General features: G+C 64.9%; 1 protein-coding gene across 3 annotated transcripts; it reads right to left on the bottom strand.

Annotated features, from left to right (window-relative positions):
* Positions 1-2,062: 2,062 nt before the first annotated feature.
* LOC127055705 (lateral signaling target protein 2 homolog) lies at positions 2,063-16,611 on the bottom strand. Of its 3 annotated transcripts, none has more exons than XM_050962905.1 (13): positions 16,528-16,611; positions 11,144-11,284; positions 10,769-10,906; positions 10,132-10,334; positions 9,699-9,788; positions 9,227-9,319; positions 8,612-8,713; positions 6,826-7,515; positions 6,388-6,524; positions 5,179-5,292; positions 4,190-4,285; positions 3,022-3,134; positions 2,063-2,718 (listed from the first exon to the last, which is right to left on the bottom strand). In XM_050962905.1, the coding sequence occupies exons 1-13, from the start codon at positions 16,567-16,569 to the stop codon at positions 2,587-2,589; spliced, it is 2,091 nt and encodes a 696-aa protein (XP_050818862.1). In that variant the 5' UTR covers positions 16,570-16,611; the 3' UTR covers positions 2,063-2,586. The 3 variants fall into 3 exon arrangements, with proteins under 3 accessions (XP_050818862.1, XP_050818864.1, XP_050818863.1); XM_050962907.1 differs by having other exon boundaries at positions 7,156-7,515; XM_050962906.1 differs by having other exon boundaries at positions 9,227-9,316.
* Positions 16,612-17,736: the final 1,125 nt, after the last annotated feature.

Here is a 17,736-nt window from a genome sequence, read left to right as displayed (position 1 = left end):
CTGCCCATCCCCTTCCTCTCCGCTGTCCCCTGGCCAGGCACTCACTGCTGTACAGCAACAGGACAGCGCAGGTAGACAGGCATGCCTGCGGGCAGCAGGAGGCAGCATCCCAGCGCTGCCTGCCTCAGCTTGGGGGTGGGGGGGCTGAGGCAGCCAGCGCAGCATAGGCAGGACAGAGCCCCCCCTTTCCTCCCCCACACAGGCTGAGCAAAGCAAGCCCTGCTCAGTGTTTACAGAAATCAGGGTTGGGGGCAAAGCCCCCCCAGACTAGGCCCATGGTGGGCAAGGGTTACTGAGCCAGTGCCTCCCGCTGCCTGTGGTAACTAAACTTTCTGGTCAAAATCCAGACAACTGGTGACCACCTGCGTTTCGAGCCAGGCCTCCAGGCTGCTGTCACCCAGGCTGAGCGGGACCATACAGCTCAAGGGACCTGCATTCCTTGGACTGCCCTGCACCTGGCCCCCAGTTGTACAGTCATCTCACAGGGCCACGTCCCACTTTCACAAGCATGCGGCACAAGGGATGTTTTCTGGGCTTGCCGGTGCCTGGCTTCCTCCAGGGCCCAGCCTAGGAACTGAGGGGTGCTGCATTCAGCCAACCTCCCCACCTTTCTCTGGGTGGCAAACTTGGATCCTGAAAAGAGGTGTTGTAATAACATCCCACCCCCTACAGTCACCTGATGCCACAAGTCAGGGCTTAAGCCTAACTGACCAGCTGCAGCAAATGTTCCCAGTTTACTGCAGTATTTGACACCATCACCAACTGCTTTGTCACAACCTGGGCCATTCATGGGTGCTGGTAACCAGCTCCCGCCACCTGCCAGTCGTTACAGGGACAAGAGCCACTGAAACAAGACACAAAGGCCAAAGGTTGTTTTAAGTATGCACGTTAGAGACACTCATTGGCCTACGTTCCAGCCTAGCTCGGGGGCTTGGCTGCACTTTTTTAATAAAAGCTTGGATGCCCCTTGTGATCACGAGGCAGGGCTGAGTGCTGGGGCGGGGGAGGCCGCAGCGCATGCAGGCAGGGACGACGGGGGACATTGGGTTGAGTTTCTGTTACTAGACTCTACGCTGGCAGGCATGGGCCTGACTGGGAGCTGGCCCGAGGGCCTGCGACACTGCGCCAGCCACAGGTGGCTGTGGCCACTCTTCCACGGGGCACTAGCCTTCATCCAGCCTGGGGCTTTTTGCTGGCAGAGCTTTCTACAGCCCCTACCCAGGTGCAGGCTACAGCCTGGGCCCAGGACAACTGCAGCTTCCCAAGCCCAGGCAGGAGCTCAGAGCCACGAGCCGCCCCTCCAGCCTGCTCTGCAGCAGAACTACGCAAGGACAGAGGCACCTGTCCCACCCCGGGGCTTGGGAGGGGTAAGTGTGAACACTTCGGTTGGAAAGAGGAAGAGAAACGCTCCCCACACCCTGGCAGGGGACAAGGTACAGCTCAGGAACCACCTGCAGCCCCTGGAGCCAGGCCAAATGCCAGCCAGCAGGACCACCCCCTTGGGCCAGCTAGGCCCCTGTGCATGCTGGGGCCTGGAGTCTATTCTCCGCGCCTGGTAGCTGCTGCCCTCGGCTGGGCAGTCTAGGTGCTCCGGGTTTAGTCACTGCTCGTGCCAGACCCTGCAGCACCCAGAGCCCCTCTTGGCCCCAGGGAAGGCTGGGCAGCACTCGAGATACAACACTGAGGTTTTCCCAGGCCCTGCTTTAAACAGCGTGTGCAAGGCCAGGCCAGCTCCTGGCACCAGTCCCAGTGGCCACAGGGCCCAAGGGGCCGATCTGAGCTGTTCAGCACCCCCCTCCCACAGCACGGGGGGGGGGGGAGAGAAGGGAGGAGGAGGCATCCCCCTGTTCCTAAGCCCCCGCCCTGCCTTGCTGCTGTAGAGGAGGCTGGCCACTGGCACCAGAGCCAGCACTTCGCACCCTGCTGGGCAGGCCCAGAGCCAAGTCCCCACAGCATCAGCTCTGCCGGGCCCAGAGCTTCCTTAGGACACTAACCAAGCTGCTGAACCCATCCAGCTTCGGGTGAGTGGCATGAGAGGCTGGGGCAACTGGGCCCTGCTGGGCAAAGCTAGTGGCCAGCACCAGGCTGTCTCTCTACAATCACTTCAGGCAGCAGACCCTGCCTGTCCCAACGCCTCTAACTAGGACCTGGGAGGAACGGCTCAGTGCAGTCCAGCTGGGTCACCGTGGAGCAGTGGGATCTGCTGTGGTTGGTCAGAGGAAGCAGCAGGATTGGCTGGAGTGCAGCGCACACCGGCCCAGGCACCATCCCTGCGGGCTCCCTTTCCTGCCGAGATGGCAGCTGGAGTGCAGCTGCCTGGCTCAGATCCACATGGGGATCTGCTGTCTCCACAGCCCACCCTCCAGCTCAGACAGGGATTCCTTGACTTAAAGCTCAAAACCCCATGGCAAGAAGTAGCGAGAGCCCTTCCAGGAGCTCCCCACAAGGTCTGTGCAGTGTCCTCACACTCTCTGCAGGTGGTGCAGGCTGCTGGAATCCCTGAGCAGGCTTTGGTAGCTTTCTGAGGCAGAGGGGTTGTGATGAGCCACCCCACTGGGGCCGCCAACACACACAGCCGAGAGCAGCTCAGGGGCGGCTGAGGGGCTGGGGGCTGGCAGGGAGGTGCGTGGTGTAGCAGTGAGTGCAGACACGCACTGGCTTCAGGAGGCCGTAGTGAGGGAGCGGCGCCGTATGCTGGGAGCAGCGAGAGCAGAAGATCTGCCAGGGAAAGAAACCAAACCATGAGTGAGGGGCACCGCCTGCGAATCCAGCTCTGGCCCACTGCAGGGGCAGCCAGTGTGCCCAAGGGCAGCAGCTGTGAGCACTCGCCTGTTCCTGCATCAGCGAATCAACGGAGCCCTTCCCAACATGGGCCCCACTACCCACTCAAAGGCTGGGAGGACCCTCTCTGAGTGGGGCTTCATTTACCCTCCTTGCTGCACCACAGACCTCACCCGGGCAGGAGCCCCCAGCGCAGGCCTGCAGCACGGACAGCTCCCTGCCCAGAGCCCGGCTTCCTACCTTCCCACAGCTGCGGCAGTGGTGCCGTCGGCGGAGCACAGTGAAGGGTGACTGACACGCTGTGCACTGGCTGCATGTGCCGTCCGGCACCCACTCGGGCAGCCTGGAGGTGCCTGCAGAGGGACAGGAGAACGGCGGCTGGTGAGACGAGCCAGGCCCCGAGGAGACGCATGATGAAATCAAATCCCGCTGCATGACAGCAACAAGTGCCACCCGCAGAGCAGGGGGCGGGTGGAGCAGCTCTCACAGTATTGACGACCCCCATCACGGGACCCCCCGAGCGCCTCCCAGGCTGGCTTGCTCCTCACTGCAGTGCCGTGTCTCCATGTTGCTGATGGGACTGGGCCACTTGCCCACCATCACAGGGAACTCAGGCCAGGGCTCCAGAGTCCCAGGCTAACACCCTAAGCACTGCGCCAGGCTGAGGGAAAGGCAGCCAGAGAGAGCCCAGGGGAAGGAGCCTCACTGCACCAATCCTCAGGCAAGGGGGCCAGGGCTGCCCAGAGCTGGGAGGGGAGCATGCTGGAGAGCCAGGTCCTGCTCCAACGCTTTGATACCTTTCACAGTGAGGGCATCCCAGGGTGCCGGCCCCGGGCCAGAACAGGTGCTCTCGGCTTGGCCAGTTAGGAGAGCGGGGCAGCACCTGGGGGCGATAAAAGCTCAAGGAGAAGCAGCCCAAGGCAGGTCCCTGGGGGCAGGAGAAGGGGTTTGCTGGGGAGGGGTGGCCCTGCTGGCCTGGCTGAGGTGAGGCTAACAGAACCTGGGGTCTGGCTTGGGAGAGCAGGTGCACTCGGGGAAGGGCAGGGGGACTGTGCTGGCAGAGGTGCAGGAGGGGAGCCTGGGGGGTGCTACGTTGAGGGGGCATTAAGGCCCTGTCCCCTGAAAGGAAGGGGGCCTGGGTCAGTTCTGCAGGGTGCAAGTGAGGTCAGAGTCTGTGCTGGGGGCGCGCTTGGGGACCCGCGGATAACTAGGGCTGTGGCAGATCTCCCCTCACTGGAATATGCAAACCCAGCCCTGGACCTGTCTGGAGTAGGAGGCTGGGCTGGGATCAGGCCCTGGGGGGTGCCGGGAGCAGGACCCTGCTAGCTGACAGCAGGGACCGAGCAAGAGTTTGTTTAGCCACCAATTCAGGGCAGCAGGGACCCCAGTCACATCCTACCCCTCTTACCGTCTCCTTGCCTGATCCCGGTCCCGTTCCCCTCCCCGTGGCTGGAGCACAGAGCACAGTCTGCAACAGGGGAAGCTTCTCCCGCCTCTTCCTCCTCTGGGGTGCAAGGGGAACCGTTAGCGCCTTGCCCACAGGAGCTGCTCGCAGCGCCCCTGGCTGCAGGGAGGGGCTGGTTTCTGCTGCTCAGCTCCCTGCTTCACAACCCCGCAGTGTGCCAGCAGGCGCACGCCCCACGGGCAGAGGGGGCTGGGGCCCCACGGCACAAGGCTGCTCTTAGTCCCGCATGGTGTGTGCTGGTGCTGCACCTTGGCTCCCAGACAGTCCAGCAGCTTTAGATGCCAGGCACATGCTCCGGGGCAATTGCTCTGCCCCACCTGGGCAGTCTCCAGCAACACAGCCTGGGATGTCACCAGAGGCTCACAGGCTTTAAGGTCAGAAGGGACCAAATCTGACCTCCTGCACAACGCAGGCCCCAGAATCTCACCCACCCACGCCTGCAAAAAACCCTGATCTGTGTCTGATCCACTGAAGTCCTCAACTCATGGTTTAAAGACTTCAAGGTGCAGAGAATCCTCCAGCAAGTGACCCGTGCCCCATGCTGCAGAGGAAGGTGAAAAACCTCCAGGCCTCTGCCAATCTGCCCTGGAGGAAAATTCCTTCCCAACCCCAGATATGGCGATCAGCTAAACCCTGAGCATGTGGGCAAGACTCACCAGCCAGCACCCAGGAAAGAATTCTCTGTAGTAACTTAGATCCCACCCCATCCTAAGCCGTGTGCATGGCCATCGCGCCTCCCCAGCCCTGTATCCTCCCCAGGGGCAGATTTGGGTGCCAGCATCATGCAAGGGGCTCCCTGCTTGGCACTGACACCAAGCTTAGTAACCAGTGAGTGACAGACAAGACTGACAGGAAGAGCGTATTCTGTGCCAGCCCCTCACTGCCACCCGCTCCCAAGAGGCTGCAGCTGACGGAGGAGGAGGATCACTCACGGCCGGTATCTGTCACCACTGGGGCCTCGGGCTGGGATGTCATGATGTGGAACACCGTCTTCAGGATGCTCCGCAGGTCGCTGGCAAAGTTGGTCTGCAGCTGGTCTGCCACCCCTGCCCAAGAGAGAGCAGCAGAGTCAGGGCTAAGGGGCCTGCAGCTGCCCCCCGAGAGGCGCTGGTGGCCTGGCCCCACAGGCAGCAGGGTGGGATGCAAACAGCACCAAAGGACACTGCACTAAGGGCTGGCCAGCACTGTGCCTGCAGGCGGCTCCGTGGGGTTTAGCCCCATGCTCACCACAGGTGACTTAGAGATGCCAGCGTCTCCCAGACGACAATGGACTTTATATGGACATCAGCGATGTGCTTGCAGAGCTCGGCTCCCACAGGCCTGCAGGGCCGGCTCCAGGTACCAGCGCAAGAAGCAGGTGCTTGGGGCAGCCAATGGGAAGGGGCGACGCGTCCGGCTCTGCGGTGGCAATTCAGCGGTGGGTCCCTCAGTCCCTCTCGGAGGGAAGGTCCCACCGCCGAAGAGTGAAGTGGTGTGGTAGAGCAGCCGCCGAAGCGCTGCCGATTGCGGGTTTGTTTTTTATTTATTTTTTGGCTTCGCTGCTTGGAGCGGCAAAAACCTTGGAGCCGACCCGGTGGCCAAGGATGCAGCCTGCAGAGACTGCAGATCCAGCAGCAATGCGCAGGCTGAATCCAACCATTGGGAGGCAGTGCAGGACGGGATATGTAGTCTCCTGTGCACAGAGGCGGAGCTGCTGTTTTGGGCAGCGTGACCCTCTGACTCCATCTTGGGCATGCCACAGCCTGGGCACCGCGCCAGTGCTGGCACTCAGCCTGCAGTGTCCGCTGGTGCCCAGTGCATGCGAGCGTGGGTGCGTGCCGCGGCCTCCCCTGCTGCTCCACCGGCCCTTCGCAGGGTCCAGCGGGTGGGGGCAGATGGTGCCTGCTGATGAGCCACTCCCAACTGCCCGACGCACCTCCTCCAGGCACACCTGCCAGCAAGAGCCATTGCTGCCACATGGCAGGAGCTGACTCTAGCTGGAGCTTTCTGTGCACTGGGCACAACCTCCCCTCACATGGCCCGCCGCTGCCCGCAGCACCCCCAGGCCAGCCCCGTGCCGTGGTCCTATGGCTCCCCCACAGCGGCGCGGGACAGCGCAGGAGGCCAGTGTTCTCACCTGGCCCGCGGGGCCCAGCACCTACCAGAGATGCAGACGAAGAGCGTGTGGATCATGTCCTGGGCGCTGTGATAACGGGAGCGGAGCTCTGGCCGGCGCACACTCAGCACAGCCCCGCAGAGCACTCTGCCCCGGGCACTGCCTGCCTGTTGCCCCAGAGGCCTGCTCAGAAGAGAGGAGCCAGTCACACAAGAGGGAAGAGGCTGGTCCCCCTTCCCTGCCCCCCAGACGAGCCCCCCGTCTGGTCCGACAGCAGGACTGCTCCTGCGGGGCCTTCCCCACCTGACCCTCGGCACACAAGCCCCTAGCTCAGACACTAAACTGAGTCTGGTCACCCAGTGACTTGTACCCAGGGGGGCTCCTAGGCTTGGCCTAGAGGAGGCTCCGGTTTGCCTGGGGAACTGCTCGCTGGGGCACCTCGCCTGGGCACCTGCTCTAGGCCATGTCATTCAGCACCACTTACCTGCTGCTGTCGCCAGGCAGGAGTGGGGGGAGAGCCTGGCCCTGGCTTGGCCTCACCCACCTGTTCTGCACACAGGCCTCCACACACCCTCCTGGCAGAGTTGGCTCCCATGGCACAGAAGCCACTAGTGCCAGCTGGCCATGGCCCGTGGAGCATGCCCAGGACTGCTGGCTTCTGTCCCAGGGAGGCCCCATGCTGCCCGCGTGCCCTGCTCCCGCTGGCACGGCAGAGTGCACCTGCAGCCACATGTCCCTGCTGGGATCGCCAGCTCTGCCAGGTTCCCCCAAGGGCACGGCCTTAGCAGGTGGCCATAGGCCTGACGAGGCTGACCCAGTGCAGGCCGCATCCACATCACTAGTTCTCATGTTCAGGGGCCTTTCGGGGAGAGGGTCCGTGCCAGGGGTCACAGGCTCCTTTGCCTCCTCCATGCCCCTTTGTGTGGCTCCAGTGGCAGTTCCTGGGGCTCCAGCGTCTGGGTTAGCAGCTGTTTCGGAGCTGCAGGCAGGCCGGTGCCGAGAGCAGTTACGGGCAGGCTCCAGGGACCACCAGGAGGCAGGGAGACGAGTGTCCGGAGCCGCTTCGCCCCTGGGCTCTGGAGAGGCTGCGCTGCAAGGACCCTCCAATTCAGCGGCGCACAGGATCTTTTCCAGCAGGGCGAGCTCCTCCTCTGACAGCACGCGGAGCAGGTCCCTGCCAGAGACGGGCATGAGACTTTGCCAGGATGGGCCTCCCACAGCTGGGGGGCTGGGCCAGGCACGAGGGGAGCCAGAGGGCAGCCACAGGCCACTTGGGGCCCCAGAGCAGCTTAAGCTGGGCCCCTTCCCAGGCACCAGTACCAGGCGCGCACCAGCGAGGCAGTCTGCACCAGGCCAGGGTCGTGCCGCCAGAGGGCACCACACACAAGCTTTGTAATCCCCCTGGAGCTCTGCACTCCCCAGCCCTTCCCTGCCCCACAGCACTCCCCCTCTCCACCCTACTCCCCACTGCCCAGCCCTCCCCCTCCCCACCCTGCTCCCCACGGCTTGGCCCTCTCAAAGCCCACAGCTCTCCCCCCACCCTATTTCCCACAGCTCAGCCATCCCCTGCCCCACAGCGCTCCCCCACCCCACCCTGCTCCCCACCAGCCAGCCCTCCCCTGCCCCACAGCACTCCCCCTCCTCACCCTGCTCCCCACTGCCCGGCCCTCCCATACCCCACAGCTCTCCCCCCACCCTACTTCCCACAGCTCAGCCATCCCCTGCCCCACAGCGCTCCCCCCCCACTCTGCTCCCCACTGTCCAGCCCTCCCAGGCCCCATGGTGTTCCCCTTCCCCACTCTGCTCCCCATGGTCCAGCCCTTCTCTGCCCCACGGTGCTCCCCCTCTCCACCCTGCTCCCCACTGCCCAGTGCATGTGATGGAGTAGGGGCTGTCTGTGTGGGCAATGGGAGAGCCAGGGAGGACTTTAGGTGAGGGACTAGGATCTAAGCCTGTAACCTGAGCCAGGGAGCGGGGGTGGGTGGGTCAGCACCTTTGCCAGGGAAGCTGGCCAAAGGAAGAGGCCGGCTGCAGGGGGTTGAGTTTAGTTTCGGTTTGGGCTGGGTGGTTGGAATTCAGGGGATGAAGCTTCCTGAACCCCAGCAGGACTTGATGGAGGGGTCCTGGCTGTGCCAACAAGCTCTGCTGTAACCTGCAATTCCTGTTGTCCAATAAACCTTCTGTTTTACTGGCTGGCTGAGAGTCACCGTGAGTCCCAGGAAGAGGGGTGCAGGGCCGGACTCCTCCACGCTCTGTGACAGTGCACCTACCTGATTCTTTTCAGCATGCTGTGAAAGGGGCTGAAGACTCTGGACATCTCCTCAGGCGTCCGTTCCAGGCTGAGGGGCCCCTCGGGATAGATGAGGAGCCCACTGCATGCAGGGAGAGGGCACAGCCTGATCAGCTCTGCCCTGGGCTGCCCCCTCCCAGCCCTGTCTCAAAGCAAACCCAGCCCAGCCCCCCAGCCCCCCTCCCACCAGTGCCCAGGCCGGAGGTGCAGCCAAAGGGTCAGCGAGCGGCTGGAAGGGGCAAGGGGCGGTGCAGGCCCTGGGTTTGGGAAGCAGGTTCCAGGTGTGCTCAGAACACACCTGGGGCAGCCAAGGTAATGGGGAGAGGGGCTCAGCTCCAGCTGCCGCAGGCCAGGGACCCTTCTGCAGCAGCAGGGCAAGGAAGCGCCTGTACCAGTGCAGCTGCACTGCCCAGCGCCCAGGGCGGGCAGGGAGCAGGAACCAGCAGGGGAGACGACCTGGGGCAGCCTCGAGTCAAGCAGCCACTGCCCCGCACCAGGGAACTCCTGGGCCACCGCCAGCAGCCCAGCGCCTGGGGGGATGCCCTGGCTTGTGCAGCCTCAGCCCCCCAGCCCCTGCATGGAGCTGCCCACTCACCTGATGATGGCCAGGCGGGGGATGGTGAACATCAGCAGCGGCTCACACCCATCAATCATGTCCTGGGTCAGGTAGCCGAGTTTCAAGGCTCTGCTTAGGGAGGGCAGAGGCAGCGGGCTTGAGACAGGCTGGGGGGTCCCAGCGTACCCAACGCCTCTCATTCCCCAGCAGGCTGTGAGCATGACCCCAAGGCAGCAGCCCCACACTGGGAGTCCAAGCACCCTGCTTCCAGGACGGCCAGGGCGACACTGCAGCCGCTCAGCCCCCCAGCTGCTCAGCTCTTGGCGTGGTGGAGGTGAGAGCTCCCCTCCCCCGACGGAGTGGGGTGCTGGGGCTGGGCGATTGGCATTCAGCTCCCATTCACCCCCGGCTCCAGCAGCCCCGGGGAACTACACCCCAAGGGGGGGGGATTAGCAATTCTTGCCCAGGGCCTCTCCCCTCAGGGTGCCCTGCCAGCCACACAGCCCCTCACCTCTCCACTGTCTCACAGAAGAGCACCACGATCTCCTGCTGCTTGTAGAGCTCCTCTGGGGACTTCACCGAGACCAGCGAGGCCACGTAGCTAGAAGAGACAGGCCGGCCATGAATCCCAGCTCAGCTGCAGGCAGCCCTGGCCCTGTCCTGCTCCCCAGGGTACCCAGCAGGGCGCCACGGAACGCCCTGGCCTGCAGCCAGTGGCCCAGATTGTGCCCAGGGCTCCCGACGGCACCTCGAGCCCTGCTTGGCTCCCTGCAGAGCAGCTTGTCCCAGCAGGGTACAGACCCCACACTACAAAGGACGAGCGGCTACCGGCATCCTGGACCGCCATGCCCAGCCTGACGCTCTCTGGGCTGCTGGCGAATGGCCTGCCCTGCCCTGCCCAAATGCTTGCACCTGGCTAGCTGAGTTCTGTGCCTGGCACGTACCTGAGTTCGAATTCAGCGAAGAGCGTGTCAAAGCGGACCAGCGCCATGCGCACGGGCTCCGAGCAGCTGCTGGCCTGGCTCAGGCTCTGTTCCCGCAGCACCTTCCGCACCAGCTGCAAGCTGCACACCAGGTTCCTGGCCAGGGGACGCAGCTGCAGCCCATCCGCCTCTTCCAGCTCCAGGACGGTGCCTGCCACCAGACACTGCGGAGAGCAAGGAGCAGCTGATGGAGCCGGCCCAGTGCAGCCCCTCCCCTGCCCTCCTCCCCGAACCCCACCACCCGGGAACATGTGACAGGAGTCGTGGGCTCAGCACAGGCCCAGGGGAATGACGGCCTCCTCGGAGTGTGGCACTGCACGTAGTCTGCTTTGGGGGAGCCCAGGGCTGGACAGCTGGCCATGGTGGGGGAGCACGTGCATGGCACCTCCCCTCAAGGTATCTGGGGACTGTACGTGTTTTTAGCCCCTGCCTCTCCGGGGTGCAATCCAGTCTAGCGTGAGGGAGACAGTGCAAAGGATCCCAGCACCCTTCCTGCGCTCCCCAAAAGGGGGTTCTGAGGGTCCAGCCAGCACCAGGAACTGCATTTCTGGGGTTGGGGAGCTCCCGGACTGCTCCCCAGGGCTCACCGCAGGCTGACCTCAGCTGCAAACAGCACGTGGGTCCCCAGATTGTCCACCAGGAGCTCCTCTGGGAACTTGGCCTGGTAGTCACGGCAGTGCCTCTCCTTGGGGATGCACTCGTCCATGAGCCGCTCGATGAGGGTCAGCAGATGAGCCTGGGCAGGGGAGCAGGAGATGTTCCGTTGAGATTGCTGGCTCACCCGCGAGGGGTGCTGGTCGCTGGCAGGTCCCTGCTGAGCCACGCACCATCTCTCCCAGCTCCTCCGCCGGCGCCCCAGCCTTCCCTCCGCCCTCGCTGAGCACGGGCTCCCTGCACTCCCCCAGAGCCCGCTGAGGGCAGGACACGCTCCTTGGGCCCCATGCAGGAGGCAGGGCCCTGGCTCACAGGGTACCTGGCTGAGGTGCAGCTGGTTTAGCAGCACCAAGTATTGCTGAGGGTCCGTCTCCACATCCAGCCCGTTTATTTCCATCACCAGGCGGGTCACCCTCTCGTCAGCGTAGAAGAACTGGGACAGCAGCCTGGGGTCAGATCGCTGGCGAGAGGCACAGGGAGAAGAGGACCCTCCGTTAGTCACTGTGGCACCCCAAGGAGCAGAGCGCTGTGGCTCCAGCCTGCCCCAGCCGGAGGCACTGTGGGGACCCCAGGGGGGCAGGGACAGGCCCAGCTCCAGCCCCTGTCCTGCTGGGCTGACGCGCTGCAGTGTTCAGCCCAAGAGCTCTGGTGGAGCCAGCACGACATGCACCGCATGGCCAGAGGGGTGTCCGGCAGCAGGGCAGTGAGCAGAGGAGGGGCACAGGGAGGACTGACAGCACCTGCCTTTTCCAAGTCCATCGCACAAGGGGCCAGGACTCTGCACAGCGCCCTGGGCCCCCCCCCCCCCCCCCCGTGGGCAGGAAGCTGCTTCAGGGACAGGCGGTGGGGTCTGGGTGGGGCGGTACTCTGGGCACTGCTGCCAAGTATGTGAGCACAGGGAGGCGATGCAGAGCTGGGGGCGTGAGATGAGCTGGGCTCTCCTCAGGCCAGGCAGCAGCACCAGTGGCAGCATGTTCTGGTGAACCAACCATGGGCCTCGAGCCAGAAATTCCCAAGGGGCACCATGTCCTTTCCCTCCCCGTTACTGGGGGGCTAGATCATGGCGTGAGGACAGGGTGGCAAGAGTGACACCGCGCCACAGAACCCGCTTGTCAAAAGGTGCTCCCAGCCCTTCACTCAGTGCACCAGCGACTCACTCATGTGCCCCCCGAGACGGGACAGAATCCAGGAGTCCTGGCTCCCAAGGCCCTGCCCTAACAGCTAGATACAATCCTGTGCAACATGGACTGCCAGGTGGCCTCGTTACTGCCGACTGCCTGGCCAGGAGCACCCAGCTGCTGTCCTCGGTCGGGGTCTCAGCCCCCCAGGCTGCTCCCAAGGAGAGCTTCATGCCAACACCATCTCCAGGCAGCCTTGGGCCAGCAGAGCTCTGTGCAAAGCTGCAGGCCGCAGCTGTTCCATCAGCAGGAGGCTGAGTTCAGAGCAGCCCCTAGCCCCCACCTGGCCCTGGGGTGAACATGTCCCAGGCCGTGACAAACAGCCCTCTAGGGCCGTTGGGGCTGTCGGCCTCCCTCCAGGGTCTCTGGGCCCAGGAGAGCAGAATGCACCAGTGCTCCGCCACTCCTGGCCACAAAGGCCCAGAGCAGACCGGACAGCTGGGTTCCTAGCACGGGCGCCAGCCAGAACCCAGAGAATCCTCCAGAGAGGGAAGGGGTTGCATGGCGAATGCCGCCAGGCATGCCGGAGCATTCCTGCAGATTTTCCGCTGTCAGAGGAACCAGGACCCCCTGCCCTGAGGGTAGCACAACAGATCCCAACTGTCGCTGACGCTCCCAGGAACGTTCATCTGTCCATCCGAGCCCAGCAGGAGCTACGGCTCTGGAGTGGAGTTTTCTCAGGGCCACCCATGACCAGCCGGGGGTGCTGCAGTGGGGTTTGGGGCAGGACTGATGTAGCGGGAGGGCTGCAGGGTCAGTTGACGCTCACCTGTAACCCCTGCACCGGTGCACGTGTGCAGAGCCATTCAGGGATGGAGTCATGGCCACAGCAGGCCCCTGCCTTGGCCATGAGGTCACATAAACCCCCGGGCAGGCATGACGGAGCTAACTAGGTAAGAGGCCAAGTAGTCTCAGTCACACCCATGCAGCACGCCTGGCCGCTCACACACTTCCTCAATCCAGGCCATTCCACAATTAGCTAACCACCCTGCAGTGTTTATACCACAACTGGACTGGATTGTGCGAGTGGCTCAGGAACAGGACTGGGATCAGGAATCCTGGAACTCTCATTTTGGCTCCACCCAAACACCACACTCTGGCCTGGGCAAGTCCCACATCCCCTGTCTGTGCCTCAGTTTCCCCTGGTGTAGAACAGTGTTAATGAGCTCAAGTTGGCTCTCAGTAGAGGTGGGGCTGGATGTGTGCGCATGTCACACTCAGGCACAAGAGCCGGAGACAGCAGCCTTTGTGACAGGGTGACTGTGCCCCGGGGGTAGTGAGGGCTGGTGGTCAGTCAGCCCCTGGCCTGCGGTATGTCCCTTCAAGAGGATGAAGAAGGAGGGAGGGTAGAGCTGGCTGTGGGGAGGGCAGGAGATGGGCCCAGTGCAGTCAGTCAGACTCGGGGAAAGCCCAGGCTGCTGTACCGTTAAGGTTTGGGACCAGAAGCCTTGTAGAGTGGCTGGGAGCAGAGCTCCACACACGCGTGTTGCCGCTGGGGTGACATGGCCCTTCTCCCCCACCGGTATCCAGGGTCCACGGCATGGAGAGGAGAACAGAGCCCTGGAGCTCCTCTGTCCCCATCACACAGACACGGCTCCCAGGGCCGTGCACACAGGGGGTCACCTGGCGCCAAGACCCTCACTCCTGCACCTCGGGCACTGGACCAGCTCGCCTCTCCAGAGTCCCCAAACCTGCTGTGACGCTGCCAGCGAGGCGAGGGCGGCATCCCACCCTGCTTTGCCCCGTGTGGGAGAGCGTCGCAGCCCACAACGGCCGCGTGCTGGGGGGAGAGGAGGTGCTGGTTACGCTGCTCAGGGACAGCAAGAGAGGCTCAAAGCATCGCTCTGGAGGAGGCAAACCCACCCAGCACTCAGCCTACTGCAGCCCCCATCCCATCCCCTCCTCTGCCCTCCCTGTGGGGAGAAGCAGAGAGAAGCCTGGCAGTGGCCATAGCCACCTGCAGCTCTTCCCTTCCCCAGGAAGCCAGCCCCTCCCGCCCTCAGGACACCTTGCTGCTCCTTTGCCCAGGTACTAGGAGCGCAGGGCCTGGATCCACCTGCCGAGCTGAGCTGCCCGTGGACAGCCCCTGCCTCCAGCCCTCTGCTGCAGGTAACAGATGCTGGCGAAGCACACTGGGCCCCCCTGGGGCTGGCCATGGGGAATCCCAGCCTGGGGCTTCCCTGGAGCTTTACTTCAGGGAAAGGGAACTCTCGGCCAGGTCGGCTGTGCCCTCCTGTTCCTTCCCGCAGCCCCCGAGAGAGACGCAGCCGCTGCTGGTGGGTCACCCACCGAGCTGGGCCCCAGGGCCAGGGCAGGGCTCTTCCCTCCTGGGCCTGGCTTGGTGCTGTTCCAGTCTGGGGCTCGTGACCCCGGGCGCCAGGCCCCACCCTGTCCTGGGTGGGGGAAGAGAACCCCCCTCCCCCGGCCCCGAGTCGAAGGCCTGGGACTCCCGCAAACAGCTCCTGCCTGTTTACACCCTTCAGGCATGTGTAGGCCGTGGCCGTGACCCTCCCCCACCTGCCTTAGTCACCTCTTAGACATGCTCTTGTACCATCTTCCCCACACCCTGGCCTGGCCCAGCCCCGCTGGCAGCGCAGCAACGGTGGGACGGACGGTTCCCACTGGGTCAGCGTCAGGCGCCAGGCCAAGCCTGTCCAGCCCCTGGAGCATGGGCTGTGCTGAGCCTAAGCCCCTCTTCTCCGGCCCGGGACAGAGCCCCCTGCACCCCAGAGCTAGGCAGGCCAGGGGTGTCCCTGGGAACACACAGGGGCCAGACCCCAGGAGTCGATGGGACACTTCCGCCCTCTCTGCCCTGCACAGAGGGCTGGGGCTGCCCGGAGCTCCAAGCATGGGGGCTCGGGGGTGGCTGGACAGGAGCACCTGAAGTAACAGACAGGCTCCTTGGCAGTGCCAGGTGCCTGGTTCAGACCAGGGCATTTACGCCAGGGATACGTGTGGGGCTGCAGCACCTCCTGGCCAGGGCAGGGCACTGTGCCACAGGGCAAAACTTGGGGCAAAGGGCCCTAGAGCCAAGTCCACCCCAGCATTGCCAGTCCAGGCTGCCCCCTCCACGTCAGAGAATCGCTGCCAGCCACAGGGGCAACCCACCCCGCATCTGATCCTTGGCTTGGCTGCCCCACAGGACCCAGGGATGAGTTCCCTGCCATCCCTGGAGAGAGAATGGGCAGGGGGGTCCCTGCCAGAGTCCCCCTGGGGGCAGACCGGAGTCACGGGGGTGGGATGGGGGCTCTGATAGACCCCCTGCGGGGCAGAGGGGAGTCCCGCGGGTAGGATGGGGGCTCTGGCAGCCCCCCCAGAGGCAGAGGGGAAGGAGTCCCGGGGGTGGGACAGGGGTTCTGGCAGCCCCCCTAGGGGCAGAGGGGAGGGAGTCCCGGGGGTGGGACGGGGGTTCTGGCAGCCCCCCCAGAGGCAGAGGGGAAGGAGTCCCGGGGGTGGGATGGGGGTTCTGGCAGCCCCCCCCCGGGGGCAGAGGGGAGGGAGTCCCGGGGGTGGGACCGGGGGCTCTGGCAGCCCCCCCGGGGGCAGAGGGGAAGGAGTCCCGGGGGTGGGACGGGGGTTCTGGCAGCCCCCCCCTGGGGGCAGAGGGGAGGGAGTCACGGGGGTGGGACCGGGGGCTCTGGCAGCCCCCCCCGGGGGCAGAGGGGAAGGAGTCCCGGGGGTGGGACAGGGGTTCTGGCAGCCCCCCTAGGGGCAGAGGGGAGGGAGTCCCGGGGGTGGGACGGGGGTTCTGGCAGCCCCCCCAGAGGCAGAGGGGAAGGAGTCCCGGGGGTGGGACCGGGGGCTCTGGCAGCCCCCCCCCGGGGGCAGAGGGGAGGGAGTCCCGGGGGTGGGACGGGGGTTCTGGCAGCCCCCCCCGGGGGCAGAGGGGAAGGAGTCCCGGGGGTGGGACCGGGGGCTCTGGCAGCCCCCCCCGGGGGCAGAGGGGAAGGAGTCCCGGGGGTGGGACGGGGGTTCTGGCAGCCCCCCCCGGGGGCAGAGGGGAGGGAGTCCCGGGGGTGGGACCGGGGGTTCTGGCAGCCCACCCCGGGGGCAGAGGGGCGGGAGTCCCGGGGGTGGGACGGGGGTTCTGGCAGCCCCCCCAGAGGCAGAGGGGCGGGAGTCCCGGGGGTGGGACCGGGGGTTCTGGCAGCCCCCCCCGGGGGCAGAGGGGAGGGAGTCCCGGGGGTGGGACGGGGGTTCTGGCAGCCCCCCCCGGGGGCAGAGGGGAGGGAGTCCCGGGGGTGGGATGGGGGTTCTGGCAGCCCCCCCCCGGGGGCAGAGGGGAAGGAGTCCCGGGGGTGGGACGGGGGTTCTGGCAGCCCCCCCCGGGGGCAGAGGGGAGGGAGTCCCGGGGGTGGGACGGGGGTTCTGGCAGCCCCCCCAGAGGCAGAGGGGAAGGAGTCCCGGGGGTGGGACGGGGGTTCTGGCAGCCCACCCCGGGGGCAGAGGGGAGGGAGTCCCGGGGGTGGGACGGGGGTTCTGGCAGCCCCCCCCGGGGGCAGAGGGGCGGGACTCCCGGTCTCACCTTGGGCCGGTGCAGCCACTTCCTGACGGCCGCGGGCAGCATGGCGAGGCGGTCCCGGGTCCCGGTCCCGGTCCCGGACTCCCGGCTCCCCGCCGCCGCCGACCGCTGTCACGGGGCGGGCCCGCAGCTGGCACCGCCCGGCGGGGAACAGGGGCGGTGCCTGCCGGGGCCAGCCCGAGCCCAGCGGCCCCCCGCCCCCTACTTTGGAAGTGCCCGTGGCCGGGGAACTCGCCTTCGGCCGCGCCGGGGGCCCGGCCCCCCGTGCCCCACACTCCGCCGGGCAGGAGACCAGCCCCCTCGGAGCATGACTCCGGCAGACCGGGGCAGGTCCCCGCGTGCCCCAGAGCCAGGCCCTTCGGCCGGGGAGTGGGTGCTGGGGGCAGGAGCTCCCTGCGGGCCGTGCCGTGCCTGTGGGGTGGGACAGAGCCTGCCTCAGACTGACCCACTGGGCAGGAGTGTTGGAATGGGTCCCTAGGGAGGGCCTGGGAGGAGAGAGAGTGACAAACACACACACACACACCTTGCCTTTGGGTCACACACACACACACACACACACACACACACACACACACAGACACACACACACCCCTTGCTTTTGGGTGACACACACACACACACACACACACACCTTGCCTTTGGGTCACACACACATACACACACCCTTTGCCTTTGGGTCACACACACACACACACACCCCTTGCCTTTGGGTCACACACACACACCCCATGCCTTTGGGTCACATACATACACACACAGACACACACACACCCCTTGCTTTTGGGTCACACACACACACACCCCTTGCCTTTGGGTCACATACACACACACACACACACATCTTGCCTTTGGATCACACACACACCCCTTGCCTTTGGGTGACACGCACACACACAGACACACACACCCCTCGCCTTTGGGTGACACACACACACACACACACCCCTTGCCTTTGAGTGACACGCACACACACACCCCTTGCCTTTGGATCACACACACACACACACACACACACACAGACACACCCTTGCCTTTGGATCACACACACACCCCTTGCCTTTGGGTGACACGCACACAGACACACACACACCCCTTTGGGTGACACACACACACACACAGCCCTTGCCTTTGGGTGACGCACACACACACACACAGAGACACACCTTTGGGTGACACACACACACACACACACTCCTTACCTTTGGGTGACAC

This window comes from Gopherus flavomarginatus, chromosome 7 (genome assembly GCF_025201925.1).
Source record: "Gopherus flavomarginatus isolate rGopFla2 chromosome 7, rGopFla2.mat.asm, whole genome shotgun sequence".
Classification (NCBI taxonomy): domain Eukaryota; kingdom Metazoa; phylum Chordata; order Testudines; family Testudinidae; genus Gopherus; species Gopherus flavomarginatus.
The sequence above is the reverse complement of the archived record's forward strand: the minus strand, read 5'-3'. Positions and strand labels throughout refer to the sequence as shown.

Bases quoted from the DNA above. Each gene is read 5' to 3' on its own strand.
- LOC127055705 (XM_050962905.1), bottom strand. From the start codon at position 16,569: ATGCTGCCCGCGGCCGTCAGGAAGTGGCTGCACCGGCCCAAG. The intron at 10,335-10,768 runs GTCAGCCTGCGG...TGCTCTCCGCAG, and splicing joins ACGTGCTGTTTGCAGCTGAG to TGTCTGGTGGCAGGCACCGT. The intron at 4,286-5,178 runs GTGAGTGATCCT...CTTGCACCCCAG, and splicing joins AGTGGTGACAGATACCGGCC to AGGAGGAAGAGGCGGGAGAA.